The sequence below is a fragment of the Cervus elaphus genome, chromosome 22, assembly GCF_910594005.1.
Source record: "Cervus elaphus chromosome 22, mCerEla1.1, whole genome shotgun sequence".
In the NCBI taxonomy this organism is placed as follows: domain Eukaryota; kingdom Metazoa; phylum Chordata; class Mammalia; order Artiodactyla; family Cervidae; genus Cervus; species Cervus elaphus.
Window position 1 is genome coordinate 5,515,495 of NC_057836.1, and position 21,442 is coordinate 5,536,936.

A 21,442-nucleotide genomic window follows, 5' to 3' on the forward strand; every position below is an offset into this window, starting at 1 on the left:
TTTAGGTACTTGGAAGTCCTACATCCTGGGAAAACTTTCGGTCCCAGACAAACTGAGATGGTGGGTCAGACCCATGCCACTTGCAAATGTCAGAGGTAGGTCTGCTTGTCCTATAAATCTTCAGTAGGAACAGTCCTAGGATTGTTCATCTTATTGGGCAGGAAACAGCCAAACCACTGGTTGGGAGACAAGTGAGAAAGTCACAGAGAGACCAGCTCAGAAAGGAAAGAGACACTCAGCCATCCTCACTGTTTATGGTTCTGTATTCACGAACTCACCTAGAACTCACTAGAGCATATTTATAAATCCAGATTAATGCTCACAGCTCTTTTTTTGGCCTTTCACGGACATCTGCAGAGCAGCCAAAACGTTCACGTCGACCCACACCTGCCGTTCCCAGCTGTGGTTGGACAGCTGTGCCTTCTTGTTTCAGTCTCTGCTGTAAACAAGGGTCCTTACTGTCATCGGTTTACTTATTTGTTTCACATTTTGGTGCCTTTTGGTGGCGATTCTGCAGCTTAAAATGGTGCCCAAGAGAAGAGCTGAGGGCCATCTGGTGCAGCCAATCTCTAGAAGGCTGTGACGGCCTTATGGAGACAATGGATGTGTCAGGTGAGCTTAGGAATGGCACCAGTGACAGTTCCAGATTAATGAATCATATGTGCATCACACAAGGTATCTTTAAAGAGAAGCACCCATCACACACGGTTGCGTTTTTTTTTTTCTAAATATTTATTTATTCATTTTGTAGCACCTGGTCTTGGATGCAGTATCAAAGGGATTGTTAGCTGCAGTGTGTGGACGCTTAGTTGAGGCATGTGGCATCTAGTTCCCCAACCAGGGATCAGACCCAGGTCCCCTGCATTGGGAGCCTGGAGTCCCAGCCACTGGACCACCAGGGAATCCCAAGGTTGATGAGCGTGTTGTGACCGGAGGCTCGCAGAAACCCCACCTTGCATTTCCTCTGGGAGCAGCGATTGGAATTCACTAACTGGCAAACTTCCTGAAGGTAACTGACACGACGAGGGAAGGGACCGGGGAGGTGTGGCGAAGCCTGGGGTTGGCGTCCCCCGTGGGGCTGGACACGCAGAACCCTGCCCACCCCCGCCCGCTCTGGCTGTTGGCTCCACTCAGCCCTCCCTACAGTGCTGGGCAGACTGAAGGCAGACCTCCCTCCGCCCGTCACCAGATCCCGGAGTCTGAAGCTGAGCCTGTGGGAGTCAGCCTGCTGGAGGCAGTGGTCCCATCACCATCTTGCCCTTGGTGGCCCTTCCATCCCCCCACCTGGCCTGAGGTTTCTTAACCACGCTGACCACCCAGTGTCCCTCCCCCAACTTCATCCCTCAGCTCCATCCTTCCCCCAGCTTCCCGGGCCTGGCTGAAAATCACTCTATTTTTTTTTTTCAACTTATTTATTTGGCTGCGCTGGGTCTTCACTCCAGCACATGAGATCTTCAGTCTTTGTCGCAGCATGAGGGATCCTGAGCTGTGGCACTTGAACTCTAAGTTGTATTTATAGCCTGTGGGATATAGTTCCCTGAACCTCAGCACCCTGCATTGGGAGGGCAGAGTCTTAGCCACTGGACCATCAGGGAAGTCCTTCTTTTTTTCTTTCAATCATGGTAAAATACACAGAATGTAAAATTTCCTATTTCAACCAGTTTTAAGATCCAGTCAATCCTAAAGGAAATCAGTCCTGAATATTCATTGGAAGGACTGATGCTGAAGCTGAAGTTCCAATAATTTGGCCACGTGATTCGAAAAACTGACTCATTGGAAAAGACCCTGAGTCTGGGAAAGATCAAAAGTGGGAGGAGAAGGGGACAACAGAGAATGAGATGGTTGGATGACATCACCGACTCAATGCACATGAGTTTGAGTAAACTCCGGGAGTTGGTGATGGACAGGGAGACCTGGTGTGCTGCAGTCCATGGGGTCGAAAAGAGTTGGACACAACTGAGTGACTGAATTGAACAGAACTGAAGAGTATTTGACTTTCTCTGGTACTAAGCTGGAAGCAACACAAAAATTGGGGAAGCTGTCAGTGATTAGGGCTTCCCTGTGGCTCAGATGGCAAAGAATCTGCTTGCAGTCAGATCCTGGTCTTGTGAGGATGATCGTCACCGGGTTATTGTTTGGCTTCCTGGCCCGGTTGCTAGAGATAGTGATCTGACCGCCTACAAGTCTGACTCAGCTTGTGGCGGGTGTCCCGGGCCGGTTACTCCAGATGGTGGGTTGGTTTCCTGGGCTGGTTGCTACACACTCTGTGTCAGAATTCTCTTTCTCTTTTTATACGTGGTCTGGCTATTGTATGTTCCCACAGTTAGTCTCTAGGGGGGAAGGCAGACAGAGACTTTGCTTATGCAAGACATGGAACCAACTTAATGTCCATCAACAGATGAATGGATACAGATGTGGTGTATATATATGCAATGGAATATTGCTCAACCATTAAAAAAGAATGAAACTAAAAAAACAAACAAAAAGAATGAAACAATGCCATTTGTAGCAACACTGATGGACCTAGAGATTACCATACTAAGTGAAGTAAGACAAAGAAAGACAAATCCTATATGATGTCACTTATACATGGAATCTAAAATATGATACACGTGAACTTATGTACAAAACAGTAACAGACTCACAGACATAGAAGACAAATTTTCCAAAGGGGAAAGGGGGTATGAGAGGGCTAAATTAAGAGTTTGGGATTCTTCTTTTTCAGTCACTAAGTTGTGTCTGACTCTTTGTGACCCCATCAATTATAGCCTGCCAGGCTCCTCTGTCCATAGGCTTTCCCAGACTAGAATACTGAAATGGGTTGCCATTTCCTTCTCCAACTATATAAACTGTATATTAACTATCATAAAATAGATAAACCTCAAGGTTCTACTGTATAGCACGGGGAACTATAGTCAATGTCCTGTGACAAACCACAGCTGGAAAAGAATATGAAAGAGAATGTATACATATGGATAACTGAATCACTTGGCTGTACAGAGGAAATTAACACAGCATGGTATATCAACTATATTTCCATCAAATAAGTTAAACAGAAAAGAAGCTGTCCTTACAATAAATAAACTACACAGTGTCAGGGGGAGTTGTGGGGGTGACCAGGGGAAACTTCTTGGAACATCAGCGCTTTAACAACATGTCTAATAAGAAGGATGAGCCTTGAGAGACTGGGAGGGAAGGAGCCAGAGGGAGACGCAGTCCAGCTGCATTAGAAAGTCTGGCAAATTCAAGTCCACACAAATCTCACCAGACTGGAAGAGAGAGCAGGGGGTAGGGGAGGGAGTTGCCTGCCAGGAGCTCAAGCAGAGAGGTGAGGATGTTGCAGAAGCTGCCAGGGAGTAGGCTGGAGCCAGTGCTTACAGAAGAGGACCCGGTAGGAGGTGGAAGGTCCCAAGGGAGCGATTGCCTTTGAAATGGGCAATTGCCGAGAGGCCCTCAACCTCTGTGTTGGGGTTGGGCACCGTGGGGACAAGCGTGAGTGTTGTCAGCATGGGAAGCGACAAGAGCCAGGTCACCGATGAGTGTGAGGAGGGGCGGGTGGGTTGTGGGGACTGAGGTCAGAGGTGAGACACGGGGTGCAGGTTCTGTCTGGCCGTGCTGAGCTCGGAGACCCACGCCTCCTCGTTGAAAGGGAGCCGGCAGGTTCACTTAGATTAGATTTAGCAGCTGCATCTAAACCCAGACCTAAGCTGGAGAGACCTCTAGGTGAAGAGACGGCAGTCTGAGAACAACCAACCCCACAGCACCCGGGGGCTCCCCACATAAGCATCACCCGGGACGCAGCCCACCCAGGGCTCTCCTGTGGGTGAGGCTTTGCCTCCCTCTCTCCTGCTGTGGCGTGCTCCTAACCACTTCCCATTTGGCACTGCCCAAGTTGCATTGATTTTTGCTCAAAAAACTCAACATTTTTGATATGCTTCAGTTTATCTTTTTCATGAGCACATGCTTAGTCGTTCAGTCATGTCTGACTCTTTGCGACCCCATGGACTTCAGCACGCCAGGTTTCCCTGTCCATCTACCAACTCCCAGAGCTTGCTCAAGCTCATGTGCATGGAGTCGGTGATGCCATCCAACCATCTCATCCTCTGTCTTCCCCTTCTCCTCCTGCCTTCCATCTTTCCCAGCATCAGGGTCTTTTCTGATGAGTCAGTTCTTCACATCAGGTGGTCAAAGTATTGCAGCTTCAGCTTCAACATCAGTCCTTCCAATGAATATCAGGACTGACTTCCTTTAGGATGGCCTGGCTGGATCTCCTTGCAGTCCAAGGGACTCTCAAGAGTCTTCTCCAACACCACAGTTCAAAAGCATCAATTCTTCGGTGCTCAGCTTTCTTTATAGTCCAACTCTCACAGCCATACATGACCACTGGAAAAACCAGAGCTTTGACAAGACAGACCTTTGTCGGCAAAATAATGTCTCTGCTTTTTAATATGCTGTCTAGGCTGGTCATAGCTTTTCTTCCAAAGAGAAAGCGTCTTTTAATTTCATGGCTGCAGTCACCATCTGCAGTGATTTGGGAGCCCAAGAAAATAAAAAGTCCCTTACTGTTTCCATTGTTTCGTCACCTATTTGGCACGGAGTGAGGGGACCAGATGCCATGATCTCAGTTTTTTTAATGTTGAGTTTTAAGCCAGGTTTTCCCCTCTCCCCTTTCACCTTCATCAAGCGGCGCTTCAGCTCCTCTTCACTCCCTGCCATAAGGGCGGTGTCTTCTGCACACATGTGGACATTGTCCCTAGATCCCAGATTAAGGGTGTGTGTCCATGCTGATTTTTTGTGACCCCATGGACTGTAGCCCTCCAGGGCCCTCAGTCCATGGGATTGTCCGGACAAAATACTGGAATGGGTTGCCATTTCCTCCTCCAGAAAATCTTTCCAACCCAGGAATCGAACTCACATCTTTTGTGTCTCCTGCATGGCCAGCAGATTCTCTGTCACTTAGCCATCGGAGCACCACAGAATATAAGCTGAGGAAGGTGGAACGTGGGGACCTGAGAGGAGTTGTGGGTCGTGGCAAGGCTGTAGGGTTGGAGTCTGGGTGGGGGTCGTGAGGCTGGAGCCTCGCTGGAGTAGGGGAGCCGCTGGAGTGGGAAGAGGATGATACCCCTCCTGGGAGAGGGGCAAGGTTTGGCTGCAGTTTTCTAGATGTCAGAACACAAAGCAGGGGGACACCCTGACTCAGAGATTGGTTTTGGAGGGAGGAGCCCAGGTCACCAGCTCAGGGGCAGGGGCTGAGGCAGGTGGATCAGAGTTTGTGAAAATTAGGTGTGAGTTCCAGAGACCTCATTCTCCTTCTTTGAACAGAGGCCGTGATTCAGAGGCTAGGAGCCCCAGGACCTATCAAAGGATGACCGACCTGCCCCCAGTTCTGTCCATGGCTCGGCGACCTCTGCACGGTGTTGGCTAACACTGCTTTTTAAATTTATTTTGTTAATGGAGTATGATTGCTTTGCGTTGTTGCGTTAGTTTCTGCTGTTTAGCAAAGTGAATCAGCTGTATGTGTTCATACATCCCCTCCCTCTTAAGTCTCGCTCTCACCCTCGAGGTCATCACAGAGCAGAGCCCCCTGTGCTGTACGTCAGCTTGCTGCTAGTTGTCTATTTTACACGTGGTAGGGTATATATACCACACTCGCCACAGCTGACTTGGGCTTTCCTCATAGCACAGTTGGTAAATCCACCTGCAATGCAGGAGACCCTGGTTTGATTCCTGGGTCGGAAAGATCCCCTGGAGAAGGGATACGCTATCCACTCCAGTATTCCTGGGCTTCCCTTGTGGCTCAGCTGGTAAAGAATCTGCGTGGGAGGCCTGGGTTTGATCCCTGGGTTGGGAAGATCCCCTGGAGAAGGGAAAGGCTCCCCCAACTCCAGCATTCTGGCCTGGAGAATTCCATGGACCATATAGTCCATGGGGTTGCAAAGAGTTGGACACAACTGAGCAACTTTCACTTTCATAGGGTATATATGATGCTGAAGCTCCAGTACTTTGACCACCTGATGCAAGGAACTGACTCATTGGAAAAGACTCTGATGCTGGGAAAGATTGAAGGTAGGAGGAGAAGGGGACAACAGAGGATGAGATGGTTGGATGGCATCACAGAGTCGATGGACATGAGTTTAAGCAAACTCTGAGAGATAGTAGATGGACAGAAGAGCCTAGCACGCTGCCCTCCATAGGGTCGCAAAGGGTTGGACATGACTTGGCGACTGATCAACAAGTGTATATATGTCAATGCTATTCTCCCGATTGAGCCAACCCTCCTGCTTCTTTCCCTGTGACAAGTCCATTCTCTACGTCTGCATCTCCATTCCTGCCCTGCAAGCAGTCTGCTTTTTAAAGTGCATCTGAGACCCTGGGGCACCCCCAGCTCTTCTGGTGGGGAGGCATGAAATAGACCCGGGGAGAGGGCCCAGGCTGGGCCCTGCTGACTGTCCACCACGGGGCCACTTGAGCTAAGAGGTTCCAGCCAGGCACACGCCGCTACGACTCTGAGACGAGGGCTTCTCCCTAAAAATGTGTGCTACATGTTCAACCGAAAGTAGCAGTGTGACAGCTGTCCTTGGAGAGCGGCCCACAGACTGGGGCCCAGTAAGACTTAGCTGGCAGCGACCCCATCTGTTTCCCAAAGAGGAGGAACCGCCTGCTGTCCTGACTGCTGTTTCATAAGTCAGGAGCTTTAGGGAGGATGTGACTTTTGCCATGGGAAGAGGTGTGGGTTTAGGAGCAAGGAGGGCAGGGGTGTGCACGCCTCCCCTCACTCCCCCATCATCCACCGTCCTCGCTGGTCTTTACAAGACAATGCCTGAGCCACAGGTGCTTCCCTGTTGGCTGAAGAATCTGCCTTCAGTGCAGAAAGACATAGGTTCAATTCCTGGGTGGGGAAGATCCCCTGGAGAAGGAGATGGCAACCCACTCCCGTATTCTTGCCTGGAGAAGTCCATGGACAGAGAGGCCTGGTGGGCTACAGTCCATGGGATCGCAGAGTCAGACACAACTCACCATCTATGCCTGAGCCATAGAATCATACCTTCCTTGGCAGCCAAGTGCAGAACCTAGGGTTTCAGAAGCTCAGACTCTTTCCACACATCCAGACTGGTGTCACCGTGACCCTGGCTCTCACTGGATTCTGTCCTGCCTGCAGGCCTTCCTTCAAGCAGCCTCCGAGGTCTTTGTCCTGACAGAGAGCCTTCCACAGTGAGTGAGGAGAGATGACGGAGCCCAAAGATCCAGCCCAGGTCTGCCTGGCCTCGGAATGCAGAAAGGCTGCCAAGGTCCAGCCTGTACATGGTGGAGAGCTTCAGACATGGCCCGGGGACTTCCCTGGGGGTCCGATGGTTAAGAATCCGCCTTGCAATGCAGGGGCTACTGGTGTGATTCCTGGTCTGGGCAGGTCCCACGTGCTGTGGGACAACTAAGCCCATGCACTACAGTCCGTGAGCCACAGCTCTTGAGCCCGTGGGCCACAGCTTCCTCACAGGCCCCTTCCTCACAGGCCCCTTCCTCACAGGCCCCTTCCTCACAGGCTCCCCAGAAGCCAGCGAGTCTAGAGCCCACGCTCTGCAACAAGAGAAGCCGCCGTAATGAGAAGCCCACGCATCACAGTGAAGAACAGTTCCCATTGCCACAGCTAGAGAAAAACTGGCGCAGCAGCGGCGACCCACCACCGACAAGAAAACAAAACAAAAACCCACCGCCTGGGGCTGTGGGCCGGTCACACTGTACCTTCACCCCCAACCTGTGCTTTCGGGCCAGGGTCAGCCTTGGTCCCCTCTCCGGGGCCTTTTCCCTGCCCTCTCCCACTCCCCTCGCCAAGCCAGGGGGAGCCAGGCACTTTCCAGCTGGAATTTGGATTCCACCACTTGCTCTGACCTTGGCAAGTCACATACCCTTGCTGAGCCTCAGTTTCTTCGTCTGTAAAATGGACGTGTGCTCAGCACCTGAAGGCTCAGTGTTCCACTCAGCGCAAAGCTCAGAGACGTAAGACGCCCCGAATCTGGAATTTGGTGGGAAGCAGTCTGTGGCTCATGAGGTACCTCAGCTTTGTGTTGAACGAGAGACACCAGCTCGTTGGTGCCCCCCAGTCCCCTGAGGAGTGAACCCCTGCTTGTTCTTCTCAGGAACTAGTGCAGCACGTTCAGCGGGGAAAGGGGAGCACCCTCAATTCAACCGTTCTGGAAGTTTCCCTCTTCAAAAAATCTCTCTGTCCACGTACCTCAGGCAGAGAGACGACTGTCTGGAGACCAGGAGGTCTTGGCTGGTCTTTACACACACGCCGAGGAGGCACCGGTAATTTTGCTCCCACCCGTGGGAGCGCGTTTCTGGGTGAGAGCCTGCTGACCGGCCACAGACAGATGAGCTGACTCTGGAGGTGGGCCTCAGGGTCCCTGACACTGTGCCTCGCGGGTGAGTCGGTGCACAGGGCTCGGGGCTTTCTTACACTCTTATCAAGCGTCTGAGATCCCAAGAGGGTGAAGACCCCACTGCCCCGTCTGTGCCTGGAGGCTGACATGAGGCGAAGTCTGCCAAGGGCAGGAGCAGAGAGGCCGGCCCGGCTGGCCCTTGCCCCACCCCAGCGCCTTCTCCAAGGGCTTCCCGAAGCCCCCTCCCCCAACCCGAGGCCCCCCTTCAGGCAGGATCAGAGGCTGTTTGGGTTTTTGCTCTGTGACTGCGGCCAGCCCCTCGGCCACTTTGGGCCACAGCCCCTCCCCATCAGGAAATTCGAGGCTGGGCCTGGTGGCGCCTCACCGCCTCCCACGTGCAAGTGGCCGTTTCCAGGTTCGGGCGTGGAGGGGGCCCCCATGGGCCCCAAATGTCATCCAGGAAGTGAGGCTGCAGAGCTGGGACCTGTGAAGAAGGAAGGGAGGGGGTTCAGCAGGACAGGCCCACTGTACCACCCTGTGCCCTCTGGGTCAGCAAAGGCCCTGACACCCGGACGGGGCGGCACCCAGAGGGGCAGGGTCCCGTCATCTCTTGGGGGTGCACAGGGGCTGATCAGGACCCAGGCTTCCTCACAGGCCCCCTGTGGTTTGTAGATGGCACAGGGCTCGTAAGTACCTGGGTCAGGGCTGAGAAACAGACCCTCCCTAGGAGGGTCACCGAGATGAATGCAAGTCCACTGGGAGCACCCGAAACAGTGTCTGGGAGGGAGTAAATGCTCAAGAAATGGTAACTGGTGTGACGGTCATCATTACTGCTGCTGGGTTGCTTTCTTTTTTCAGCATTGTAAAGAATCATTTTATTTTTTAACTTATTTTGATTATCTTTAAAATTTTTTTTGATTAGTTTTTACTGGAGTATAGATGCTTCCCCAGGTGGCTCAGTGGTAAAGACTCTGCCTGCCAATGCAGGAGATGCAAGAGACTTGGGTTCTATCCCTGAGTCAAGAAGATCCCCTGGAGGAGGAAATGGCAACCTACTCCAGTATCTTTGCTGGGAAAAATCCCATGGACAGAGGAGCCTGGTGGGCTACAGTCTGTGTGGTCGAAAAGGGTCAGACACGGCTGAGTGAATGAGCACATGCGTAGTTGCTTTCCATTGTCCCCCGTTAGTTTCTACTCTACAGCAAAGTGAATCAGCTCTGTGCATACACATGTCCTATCTTTTTTGGATTTCCTTCCCATTTAGGTCATCACAGAGCCCTGAGGAGAGTTCCCTGTGCCGTGTGGTAGGTTCTCCTTGGTTATCTACTTTATCCTTAGTAGTGTATATCTGTCAATATCTGTCAATAAACAATCTGTTTATTGTTTGTCAGGAAATTTTCTGAGAATGCAGAAATGAATGATTCATGGTCCCTGCTCTCTGGAAGCTTAGACACCAAGACATGCACATGAATAATCAAAGATAGGAAGTCCTATAGCAGAGAGAAATACAGGGCATCAGTGATTTTAATGACAGCGACAATAATAGTAGCTAGTACCATCGAGAACATGCTCTATGATGGCCCCTGTGCTAGGAGTTGTACCTGGATTTGGTTTCATGCGTGCAATCACTCTGTGGGGTAACATTGTCACCTTCTCTTACAGATGAGGAAATCGAGGCTCAGAGGTGGAGTAACTGGTCCAGAGCCCACAGCCAGCAGGAGGTGGAGTCAGGGCTTGAACCTCAGCAATGAAATTCCTTCCTCACTGAGACAAAGGGCACCTCTGTTGGGGAGGAGGAGAGGGAGTCAGAGAGGGCTTCTGAGAGGAGGTGACCGTGATTATTCACACATGCACATCTCAGTAACCCCGCTTCCCCCCCGGAAGCAGGGACACAGGCCAGCTGGCCCACATCTTGTCCCCAGTGCCCAGCGCAGGCCCTGGCGCAGGTCAAGGGGACTCGGTGACTTTGATGAAGGAATGCGTAAGGGGCATTCACTCTGGCCCCAGTCGTGGCCTCACCCTGGGCCTCGTTGCCAGACTTTCTTGCCCACTAGGACAACACACTACCAGCCTTGCTCTGGAACACCAGGCACCAGCCCCATGGCAGGGCCAGCTCCTCAGGGACCAGGCAGAGGGTGGAGCAGCAAGGTGAGGATAGGACCGTGCTGGGGGTGGCCGCTTCCCTCAGGCTGATGTTCACAACAGGAGGGTCTGGCTTGTGAAGCGAGGACCCCACATCCAGCTGCCACCCCAGCTGGCTCCAGTCCCCAGAGCCTTCAGCCAAGCCCACCTCCCACAGACCCTCAGATCAGCCCTACTCCCCACCCCCACCACCATTATCACTGGCCCTTTCCTTTCCCCATGAATCTTCGTGAATCTCTGCAAATGCTGGCCCCTAACCTTCTTCCTGTGTGTGACTACAGAGCTCACCTTGGTGCCAGCCATCAGCCCACAGGTGACAGGGGCAGGGCCTAGATTGAGGAGGGCACAGACATCTCAGAAACTGTGTGTTGAGGGGCCATGTGGCTTGGAGAAAGGACCCTAAATGTTTCTGATGCACCCCGCTCAGCAGGGAATCCACTTTAAAAATTGTGACAGTCTGTTGCTGTTGTTCAGTCGCTAAGTCATCTCCAACTCTTTGCAACCTCATGAACTGCAACACGCCAGGCTTCTCTGTTCTTCCCCATCTCCCAGAGCCTGCTCACACTCATGTCACTGAGTCAGTAATGCTATCTGACCATCTCATCCTCTGTCATCCCCTCTCCTCCCACCTTCAATCTTTCTCAGCATCAGGGTCTTTTCCGATGAGTCAGCTCTTTGCATCAGGTGGCCAAAGTATTGGAGCTTCAGCTTCAGCATCAGTCCTTCCAATGAATATTCAGGATTGATTTCCTTTAGGATGGATTGGTTGGATTTCCTTGCAGTCCAAGGGACTCTCAAGAGTCTTCTCCAGAACCACAGAGATGCTTGGAGGATGCAAACAAAACCTTGTGCACACCAGGGCCCAGGGAAAGGAGTAGTGACCTCCACAAGAGACTGGGTCAGACCTGCCTTTGAGTGTTTGAGTGTCTCCTGCATAAGCATGGGGCAGCAGTGGCCTGCTGTGGGAGCAGGGTTCTGGCTGCAGCAGACCTGGTAGGTGCAGCATATGGCTTAAGTCCTCTTGGAGGAGGTCTCCATTGGCCTCACTGTGGAGCCACTGAGCAGATGACCCACAAACCGGAGAACAATTATACCAATTAAATTAAATATATTTCGCACTGCTGCAAAAGTTCTAGAGCCCACAACAGATTCCCCAACCTGGAGATCCAGCAAAGGGACCGAGAACCCCAGGGAATTTGACTTTGAAGGCCAGTGGGATTCGATTACTGAACTTCCACAGGACTGGGAGAAACAGACTCTCAGAGGGTACAAACAAAACCTGGTGTGCACCGGGACCCAGGAGATAGGAGCAGTGACCCCACACGAGACTGAGCCAGACCCGCCCGTGAGTGACCTGGAGGCTCCGGCGGAAGCTTGGGTTGACAGTGGCCTGCTGTGGGGTCAGGGGGACTGGCTACAACAGTCCTGGCAGCCGTGGCATGCTGAAGTAAGTCCTTTTGAAGGAGGTCGCTGTTACCCCTCACTGGGGGAAGGGGAACACAGCCCCGCCCATCAGCAAAAAATTGGATTAAAGATTTACTGAGCATGGCCCCACCCATCAGAACAAGACCCAGTTTTCCCCACAGCCAGTCCCTCCCATCAGGAGGCTTCCAAAAGCCTCTTTTCCTCAGCCATCAGAGGGCAGACAGAATGAAAACCACAGTCTGTACATGACTTTGATTATATAGATCATTGTTGGCAGAATGGTGTCTCTGCTGTTCACTATGCCATCCAGATTTGCTGTGGCTTTCCTTCCAAGGACAGTCTATGGTGAACTGGAACGTGTGTTTCTAAGTGGAGGTTGGCCCACAGATACACTTAATTTTACTCTTAAAAAGCCCTCATATCTATTTAAAGTGATCGGAGGGCATTTTTGATCCTGGCAACAGGTTCCCCTTGAAGGAACTCCAAGGAGAGCTGCAGAGGGAAGGGAGGGGCAAGGCCAGCCTTGAGAACACACACCTGCTTCTAGAACATGCAACAAGGAGGCATGCCACTGCAGACGCAGAGTAACTCTAAACGCTGGTTGCGCCGGCCGTGGACTTTGGAGGGAGGAAGGCCTTCCCAGACGGGCCTTTGGAATAGCCAGCCCGCTTTCTGGAAGAAAAGGCAGCTGAGTGGAACCAGAAGCACCTGGACTGTCCCAGTTGGCAGGGCACGGAGGTGGAGGATGCAGCCATCTGAGACACCAGGTAGCTGCCCCCACGTGAAGAGCCTCAGAGTTTCTGGCAGGACTCTGTCGCTAGAAACAGCCCTGAGACAGGGCGGGCCTGCCCAGTTACCCAGAGACTCTGGGGGTGGGGGACAGGAGCTACCGGCACGGCCTCCTCCTTCGTGCCTGAGATTTTAAACTTGCAGGAGGACAGAGCAGGGCTGGGGCTTGCTGGGTCCCTCAGGCTAGGTGGGACCAGCCTGGGATTGGCGCCGATATCTGGGTGGCCTCAGGGCCCAGTGGTCATCACCAGATGAGTTTACCTCTTCAAAGCAGGAGCCAAAATTTGGGGCCGTAAGGAGCACGCGGAGTCAATGCAAAGGACTCTTGACCTCTGCCAAGAATTTGGAACAACACAGAAGCTAAAGGTCACTCCCCAAGTAATTCACCAGGGTGGTGGGTGAGGATGGGGCAGACCCACTGCGGGGCTCCAATAGCAGCAGACTCTGGAGAGAGGGTGGCTGGGCTGGGGAGTAAAGAGGCGTGATCCAGGTGGAGAAGGGAGGGCTGAGGGGTGTGGTGACCAGCCCCCGCCGTTCCGTGGACGTGTTTCTGTGCAAGACCGGCTCGGGGTGACCGCCTCCGGGGGACCCCTGGCAGCCACACCCGCGGTTTGCAGGATCCAATTCCTGAAGCCCAGATACACAGACACTCAACCTGCTGTCCAGGCCTGTGGCTGCCCTGTCCGCTCTCCAGCTCACACGGGCTGCACTGGAGTCTCACCCTCACTTCTCCCCCCTGCCCCAGGGCCTTTGCTCCTATTCTTGCTTCTGTGTCCGCCTCCTTTCCCTACCCTCCTTTCCACCTCCTTTCTTGCTTCTGTGTCACTCTCGGCCTCTAAGCCCCGGGACGGCTGGCCTGTGACCCCCCTCCTTCTAAACCCACACTGGCTGCCCTAGCTGCCGCCCCCCGCCCCGGCCCACCTCGACCCTCCTCCAGCCTGTCACTCCTGCATGTGTTTTCCTCCTTGGACGGTGGGCTCCCTGGGGGCAGCCACCTGCTCATGCCTCTCAGAGACACCAGGGGTCTGGGAGGCAGTGCCTGCTGGGAGATGTCAATTTCTACTTTGGATTCTAGACCTGCATTCCCTTATGTGATTGCCACCAGCCACTTGTGCTTCTGAGCACTGAAAATCCAGCTAGTGCAAAGCAGTGGAAACTATTTCCTCATTAAGCATCCCTTTGTTGCTTTGGTAGGATTGTATTTTGCTGAAAATTTAATATCCTAATTGAGTTGTTTTTTTTTTTAATAGAAAAAGGTTTAGAAAGCTTAGGGAAAGAATAAAATCTCTTATGCGTACTTGTTTATATTGATTGCAAGTTGAAGTGATCATATTTTAGCTATATTGTGTTAAATAAAATACATTATTAAAACAATCTTTCCTCTTTCTTTTTACTTTTTCAATATGGCCAGAAAATTAGAAGTAACATAGCAAGCTTGTATTATATTTTTTCTGGGACCATAATGTTCTTGACTCTGTGTGTGTTAGTCACTCGGTCGTGTCCAACTCTTTGCAACCCTGTGGACTGTAGCCCACCAGGCTCCTCTGTCCATGGGATTCTCCAGGCAAGCATACTGGAGTGGGTAGCCGTTCCCTTCTCCAGGGGATCTTTCTGACCCAGGGATCGAATCTGGGTCTCCTGCATTGCAGGCAGCTTCTTTACCATCTAGCCACCGGAACAGGAATTCTACACTTTAAGGGGGAAAAAGCTGCCCAAGTAGGAGATGAAAGAGGCACAGTACAGAGCAGCCTTCCCGACAAGGATCTGGCATTTAAATGACTGGAAACTGCCAGTTTCACACGCAGTCACACTGCGTGTGAAATATCAACACGATAAGGTTTGCCAAAAGGCTAGTGAGACCCTGGGCCACATTAGCAGAAGCAGAGTGTCCGTAATGAAGGAGGTGAAAGTCGGCCCTGTGGCTGTCCCAGGAATAGGAGTTTCTGTGCTGGGTCCTGCATCCTGGAGGGGCACTGACCACCCGGAGCAGGCTCGGGAGACCCGCCCAGACAGGGACTGAGACACCAGGTACCTGGGTGCCTGGCTAGGCGAGGTTGTCCTCGGGGAGAGGGAGTCTGACTCTGTTCTGGGGAGGTGGGCGCTAATAGATCTTTCTCCTGAGAAAGAAGGTTCCATTACCAACCAGGAAGATCCCCATCAGCAGAGGTATTCAGGCAAGGCTGGATGACCACTGGGATAATGTTAAGGGGACTTGAGCATGGGCTGGGTCCCTAGATCTCAGAGTCCTTAGGACAGAGCTTCTCCGGGGCCCAGCTCAGCTATGCCTCTGTGTGTGTGTGTGTGTGTGTGTGTGTGTGGTTGTGGGTGGTCCTGGGCTTTGTTTGATGTGGTCAGATTCCTCCCCAAGGGCCAGAATCTGCTGGGGCCTCTGACTGACCCCCAGCTGGAGCCCATTCTAGAGACAGCCTTGGGTTATTTGCCACCAGGCCAGGTAAGTTAGTTAAGGACAGACAGTGTGAACACTCAGCCCACAGTCTCTAAATCGCAGATGCTGCTAATGCAGGCTTCCCAAAGCAGTTCAGTTCCCAAGCCGGACAGAAGGACAATGAGCCCAAGAAATTCAGAGTCCAACCCCAGAGAGCAGGGCCTACAGAGGGCATCACTGGTTCATGCATAAGACACATCCAGATGGAACTCTTGTTATGGACATTTTCAAATACAGACCCAAGGGGAGTCTACGGCCATACCAGCCTGAATGTACTTGATTGTGTCTGATCTTGGAAGCTAAGCAATTGAAGTGTCCATCAATAGATGAATGGATAAGGAAGATGTGGTACATATATTTCTCAGCCATAAAAAGGAATGAAATTTTGCCATTTGTAGTCACGTGGATGGACTTGGAGGGCATTATGCCAAGTGAAATAAGTCAGACAGGGAAAGACAAATGCTGTATGATATCACTTACATGTGGAATCTAAAAACTACAGTAAACTAGAGAGTATAACAAAGAATAAGCAGACACAGATGTAGAGAGCAAACTGGTGGTTACCAGTGGGGAGAGGGGAAGGAGAAGGGACAAGATAGGGGTAGGGGGTTGAGAGGTACGAACTACTATATATAAAATAAGTAAGCTAGAAGGATCTATCATATAGCCCAGGGAGTATAGCCAATATTTCATAATAACTATAAGTGGAGTATCATTCTTGTGCTTACCCACTAACCTTGAAAACTTGTGAATCACCCCACTGCACACCTATATTTATGTAGTATTGAAAATTAACTATATCTCAAAGAAAGCACAGAAAAATTAAAAGCAGCTTTTGAGAGCAGGGAGGGCTAGTGGAAGGCACATGGTAAGGACAGGGGAGGGGCTGGGAGCCTCCCGCTGCTCGGGGCCAGCTCACAGGTCAGCTGGCGGCCACGTCTTTTCCAAGGCTTCCTCCAACATCTCTCTGGCCGGTGGCTCCCTCGGGGGCGCCTCTGCTATGTCCCCACCGCCCTCACACCCCTGTGGGACCGTGTCAGCTGACGAGAGCGCCAGCAGGTGCCCCTTGCCCCCTGGCCCCCAGGGGCAAGCTGCCTTCTGCAAACGATACATTCCTTTAAGGCATAAGGGATGCAGTCCTTTAATCCCCTCGCCCCATCCTTTCCAGGACTGCCTGCTGGCACTCAGGCCCGGGTGCCAGGTCCGCTCAGAGGACTTGCTGCAGAGGTCTTTCTTGGCCCCCCACCTTTTCTTACCTTCCATGTGGCTTCTAATAGGGGGCTCCCATGTGTCTGTCTATATGGGCCAAACATGCATGCCAGGCCCTCTGTCCATCAGGGATGGGAAGGCCCGGGGTCGGTCAGGGCAGGCTAGGGCAGAGTCTTGCTGCTCACTGGCACCCCCGGAGACCTGGGGATCCGCACAGATGCCACACACTGGACATGTGCCCAGCGGCGTCCCAGCCAGCCCTCTTCCCCTGCTCCCTTGGGGGCTCCTCCAGAATTGGGGGTGAGCCAGCCGCATTTCTGCTGGCTGACACTTGGCCTGGGGCAGCGCCAGAGAGCCCCTGCCATTGCCAGAACTACTCCCTGGGGGAGGCGGTTGGGCTCCCTGTCACGCTGGGCTCAGCACCAGGAAGGAGGGGTTCGGCTCCAGATGTGGTGCCCAGCGTGGGATCGGCAAAGCGGGGACCACCTAGCTCTGCCAAGGTGGGGAGGAGTGGTAAGGCCGAGCTGGCGTCCGGACTGGCACCTGCTGTGCCCAGCACCTGCAGGGCAGCTTCACTGCCCCAGGAATCGTAACCTTCTTCCTCTTCCTGTGAACATGACCCTTCCAGGCTGCAGGTCAAGCATCCCGTCCACCTTCTCTGAGCCGCACTTCCTCCAGGCACCGATGGTGACGTGGCCCCTCCCTCAAGGGGCTCACAGTCCCTGACAGCATGCAGCGTGCGTCACGTGATTAAAATAATCGCACGATGGCAACGGTGGATTACATGCTGAGCACGTGTGAGGAGCGACACCTCCCCTGCTCTGACTCATTCAATCCCCACCGCAGTCCTACAGCATTGGCGGGGTTTAGCGGACTCATTGGAAAAGCTCCTGATGCTGGCAAAGATTCAGGGCAGGAGGAGAAGGGGGCGACAGAGGAGGCGATGGTTGGATGGCATCACCAACTCGATGGACATGAGTCTGAGCAAACTCGGGGAGATGGTGAAGGACAGGGAAGCCCGGCGTGCTGTAGTCCATGGGGTCCCAGTCTGACACAACCGATCAAGTGAACAACAACAGTGAGTGAGGAGACTGAGATGTGTATCAGCTAAATTATCCAAGATCACCAGCCAAGAAGCGCTCGGGGCAGAACTGGAATCCAGGCAGTGTGAATCATCGTCAAGCCAGCCAGGGTGGACTGCTGAAAAAAAGCACTTTGGGGTGTATTTATTGGTCTCTGCATTCTCTCCACAGGTCTATATGAATCTCAGGTAACCCATACTCCTAGGGAAAGGGGGCTGTTCTCCCATGTTCTAATTCTTTAAAGATGATTCATGCATACCCAGGATAGAAGGAGAGAGCAGGAACGTGTGTCTCCCCTGATAAATCCCTCATCTCTGCTTCCCAGGAGCATCAGCATTATAGTTCTTTGGGGGTCTTCCCAGAGATATTTTACCCTTATATTCTCATGTGTTTATATTCTGTATAATTCTCCTTAAAAAAAAAAAAAAGAAATCACCTGGATTTCCCTGGTGGTCCAGTAGTTAAGGGGAAATGGTTTCGATCCCTGGTCTGGGAAGATTCCATATGCCAGAGCAACTCAGGTTGTATGCCCCAACTACTGAAGCCTGCATGCTCTAGAGTCTGCGTGTCACGACCTCTGAGCCCTCGCTCCAAAGTCCGTGCCTGGCAACGAGAGAAGTCTCCACTCGCTGCAGCTAGAGAAAGCCTGCAGGCAGCAACCCACCCAGAACAGGATCCAGGCAGTGGAACCCGATGCACACTGGGGTACCCTGCCGGCGTACTTCCTCTCGGGGTGTGCCTTTGTTGCTTCACGTACCTGTGCTCCTCTCTCAAGCCAGAGATGCTCCGATGCTGGTGTTTGCCTCTGGACAAATTCGGTTCCTTCTTGGGCCCCCTTTTGGGTTGTGGTGCGTCTTTTGAAATCTTTCCCTCTATGGTGTGAGTTGTTCTCTGCTGTGTGTACGTGCGTGTTCTTTCTGATCATTTGGAAGGCCCATGGTCGGCCGGCAGTGAGGCAGAGAGGCGCTATCAACCCTGATCTGGGGAGGAACCAGGCTCAGAGAGGGGCAGTGACCTGCCTGAGGTGGCCCAGCCTGGGAGGTGTGAGCCAGGACCCCGCGCGGATGTGCAGCCCCAGGCGCCAAGCAGCGCCTTCTCCATAAGGCTCTTTATGGAGACAGCAGCAAGACCTGCCTGCCAGGAGTGGGGTGGGGGGTTCAGCCATTATGGCAGGATCCGGAAGCACGTGGGAGTGTTCTGCCTTGGAAGGGTTGGGCTGACACCTGCGTGACTAGGTCGGCGAGGGGCCGGGGGAGGTTTGTGAGACACCTTGGAGACTGTGGGAGGCAGTGGGAGGCAGCTGCAGGTGACGGGGTGAGAGGCGATGAAGCGTGGCCTTCCGGGCAGGGGGGAGGGAAGAGGTGAGATGCTTAGGGAACCCAGCAGCGAGGCTGAGGGCAGGGGCCGGCGGGGAGGGGGAGGACCAGCGATGATGCTGGATTTCCAGCATCTGGAGAGAGGCCCTGGGAGAGGTTGAGAAGGAGTGAAGTGATAGGGCAGACTGCTCTAGGGGATGGAAAATTCGAGGCTGGGGGAGCATCTCCAAAAGAGATGGGGTGGGGATTTTCCTGTGGTCAAGGGGTTAAGACAATGTGCTTCCACTGCAGGGGGTGCAGATTCAAATCCTGGCCCGGGGATGGGGGGCGGAGCAGGGTGGGGGGTAGGACGCAGATTCAAACCCTGGCTGGGAACCGAAGATCCCACATGCCATGCGGCACAGCCAAAAATAAAAAGAGAGAGATGGGGGTGGGCTGAGCGACGGTGCCTCCTCCAGGGAGACAGGTGGGGAAAGGACCTGGGTGATGACCTGGGGGCAGGAGAAGGGCACGCCTGTCTGGAGGTGGGGAGGCTCACTTTGCCTGGTCGTGTGCGGGGAACACGCACGTGCCCCCAGCCGCCCCACCCGGCAGCCTGTTCATCCGGAGCTGGCTGGGCATCTGGCAGGGCACAAGGACAGGGGTCTTCAGTTGCCCACTCTCGGGGTGGGGGGGTGCCTTTCCCAGTGGTCTGTGCTGCCCCCCAGTGGGCTCTGCCCACCCGTCCCCCCGCCGCGTCGCCCCAGCCCACAAAGGTGGCCCAGCCGCAGCCAGCCTTCTCCTTACCAGCAGGCTGCCCTTGGCCTTGACGGCCGGTGAGTCTGCAGAGCTCTGTCGTGGCCCTTCTTCCTCTCGTACCCCGAAGGCCTCCTGAGCCCAGCTCCCTGACCACAGGGAGGGGACGGTGGTGGCGGAGACCCAAGCCCAGTCACCATCTTTCATACACGTGCATCTTTTGCAAAACGCTTGCCATTTGGTGGCAGCATGGCTCTTCCCTTTTCACAGGGACAGAGATAAGCTCAGAGAGGGTGGGGATGTGCTTCAGCCCTGCTGGGCCCAGCGTCCCGCCCCCCCGGTGCCCCCACCCCTACGAGGGAGGCTGGAGCCTTGAGGAGGCCCAGGAAGCCAGGCCCAGCTGCCCAGACACCTCCCTGCTCCCCCTCCTGGAGCCTTGGGCCCTTGGATCCAAAGGGGCACGCCTGCTGGGGGAGGGAGGCCCGACTCTCATCTGTTCCCCACAGCCTGGGCCCAGCTGCTAACAGGGTACTTCCTGCCCGGACCCCTGCCTGGCCTTGCCCACCCACTAGAGCCCCACATGCCTCACCAGCCTCATCTGGAAGCTCTTCCTTCCGGTCCATCCCCAGGCACACCCCGAGCTCTCCCACCTCTGTGCTTTTGCTCTAGAATGCCCTGATTGAATCTCTCTACCTCCCTCCCTCCCTCCTCGCTCCTCCCTTCCAGGCTCTGCCCAAACCCCTCCTCCAAGCAGCCTTCCCTGATTGGTCCCCTTTCAAGGGTGAACACAGAGAGGGAAGAGAAGCTTGTAGGGAAAAGGGCACTGGCTCTGGGCCCGCCTGGGCTTCCCCAAGAGACCCCAAGAGACTGGAGTGGCTCAGTGTTCACACCTCTGTTTCCGTTTTGGCTTCACTATGCGGCCTGCTGGGTCTTAGTTCCCGGGCCAGGAATTGAACCCTGGTCCCTCAGCAGTGAAGGTGCAGGGTCCTAAACACTGGACTTCCAGAGAAGTCCTCCGTAAGTCCTTTGTGGATGGAGGTGAACTAAAGAGATGAGAAAAGGAAGGAAGATCGGCTTGGTGTTTAGATCTGTAAGACAGTTCCTGTTCCCTCAGAGCTCCAGCTGTCATCTTGGGGGGTGTCCTCAGCTGAGGGGCCCCTTTGTCCCATCTTGGGTGGGGGCGGGGGCAGGGGCAGGTCGTGGTCCCTGGCCTCTCCCCAGGGCTTGGGCTGGGGCATGGAACTCAGGTCAGCGCCCTGCACCTGGCGCCCTGGGAGTGGGCTGGGGTGGGGATGGGAGCAAAGGCCGAAGCTCTGAGTCACCGCACTCAGAAGTCCTCCCCACCCCAGGGCCGTCCAGTGGAGAGCCACTAACCCGGACAGTCCCAGGCCCCCCACGGGCACCTTGCTATACGGAGACTGTCCTGTTAGCAGGTCACCCCCAGGGCTGCACACTCCCCTTTCCAGGGCCAGGCCTTGGTGACCCTGTGAAGAGTTGGCCCCTCTTCCCTGGCAGAATTGAGGCAGCATTTCGGGAGCAGGTGGGTCTGGAGGCCCAGCAACCTGGTCCTAGCAGGACCCTAACCCGCTGTGTGACTCAGGCAAGTCCTTTGGCGTCTCTGAGCTCCAGTCCCTTCATCTGTGAAAAGGGGCTAAATAACCCCACTTCATGAAATCAGACGGGGGCTGCCTAGGAAGGGCTTTGTGCCTGGCCCCGGAAAGGGGAACCTCCATCCTTGGTCTCCTGTTGGATGCTGTGTCCTGAAGGAGGCCTCGGGGCCTTCCCAGCCCCTCGCCATCCTCCATGGACCTCTGCTGGGTCTCTGCCGGTCTCTCTGCCCTGAACACACTGATGGCGGGGCCTGTGGACAGGTCTGCCGGCCTCTCAAGTCCCGTCTGTCTGGAATAGCTCCGACTCCCA

The 21,442-nt window shown here is 53.9% G+C and overlaps 1 protein-coding gene and 1 long non-coding RNA gene across 13 annotated transcripts; one reads left to right on the top strand and one right to left on the bottom strand.

Moving 5' to 3' along the window:
* LOC122680678 lies at positions 1-8,140 on the top strand. Of its 2 annotated transcripts, none has more exons than XR_006336752.1 (3): positions 1-95; positions 752-1,009; positions 7,541-8,140. It is a non-coding gene; the product is annotated as an uncharacterized LOC122680678 (long non-coding RNA). The 2 variants fall into 2 exon arrangements; XR_006336753.1 differs by lacking the exon at positions 7,541-8,140 and adding an exon at positions 5,975-6,022.
* A 1,903-nt stretch (positions 8,141-10,043) lies between these two features.
* On the bottom strand, positions 10,044-20,193 carry LOC122680676. 11 transcript variants are annotated; one of them, XM_043882293.1, is made up of 6 exons: positions 20,112-20,162; positions 19,574-19,782; positions 19,326-19,408; positions 18,229-18,451; positions 17,908-18,074; positions 14,111-17,589 (listed from the first exon to the last, which is right to left on the bottom strand). In XM_043882293.1, the coding sequence occupies exons 1-6, from the start codon at positions 20,143-20,145 to the stop codon at positions 17,568-17,570; spliced, it is 738 nt and encodes a 245-aa protein (XP_043738228.1). In that variant the 5' UTR covers positions 20,146-20,162; the 3' UTR covers positions 14,111-17,567. The 11 variants fall into 11 exon arrangements, 8 of the variants coding, with proteins under 8 accessions (XP_043738233.1, XP_043738228.1, XP_043738226.1 ...); XM_043882291.1 differs by having other exon boundaries at positions 14,111-17,602; XM_043882298.1 differs by lacking the exons at positions 14,111-17,589; positions 17,908-18,074 and adding an exon at positions 10,044-10,160.
* Positions 20,194-21,442: the final 1,249 nt, after the last annotated feature.

Excerpts from the sequence above, each read along its gene's own strand:
- LOC122680676 (XM_043882290.1), bottom strand. The coding sequence starts at position 20,145 with ATGGACCGGAAGGAAGAGCTTCCAGATGAGGCTG. Across the intron at positions 19,409-19,573 it reads AGGCCAAGGGCAGCCTGCTG|ATGCCCAGCCAGCTCCGGAT; the intron begins GTAAGGAGAAGG and ends GTGCCCTGCCAG. Across the intron at positions 18,452-19,325 it reads CCCGCACACGACCAGGCAAA|ATCAGGGTTGATAGCGCCTC; the intron begins GTGAGCCTCCCC and ends GTTCCTCCCCAG.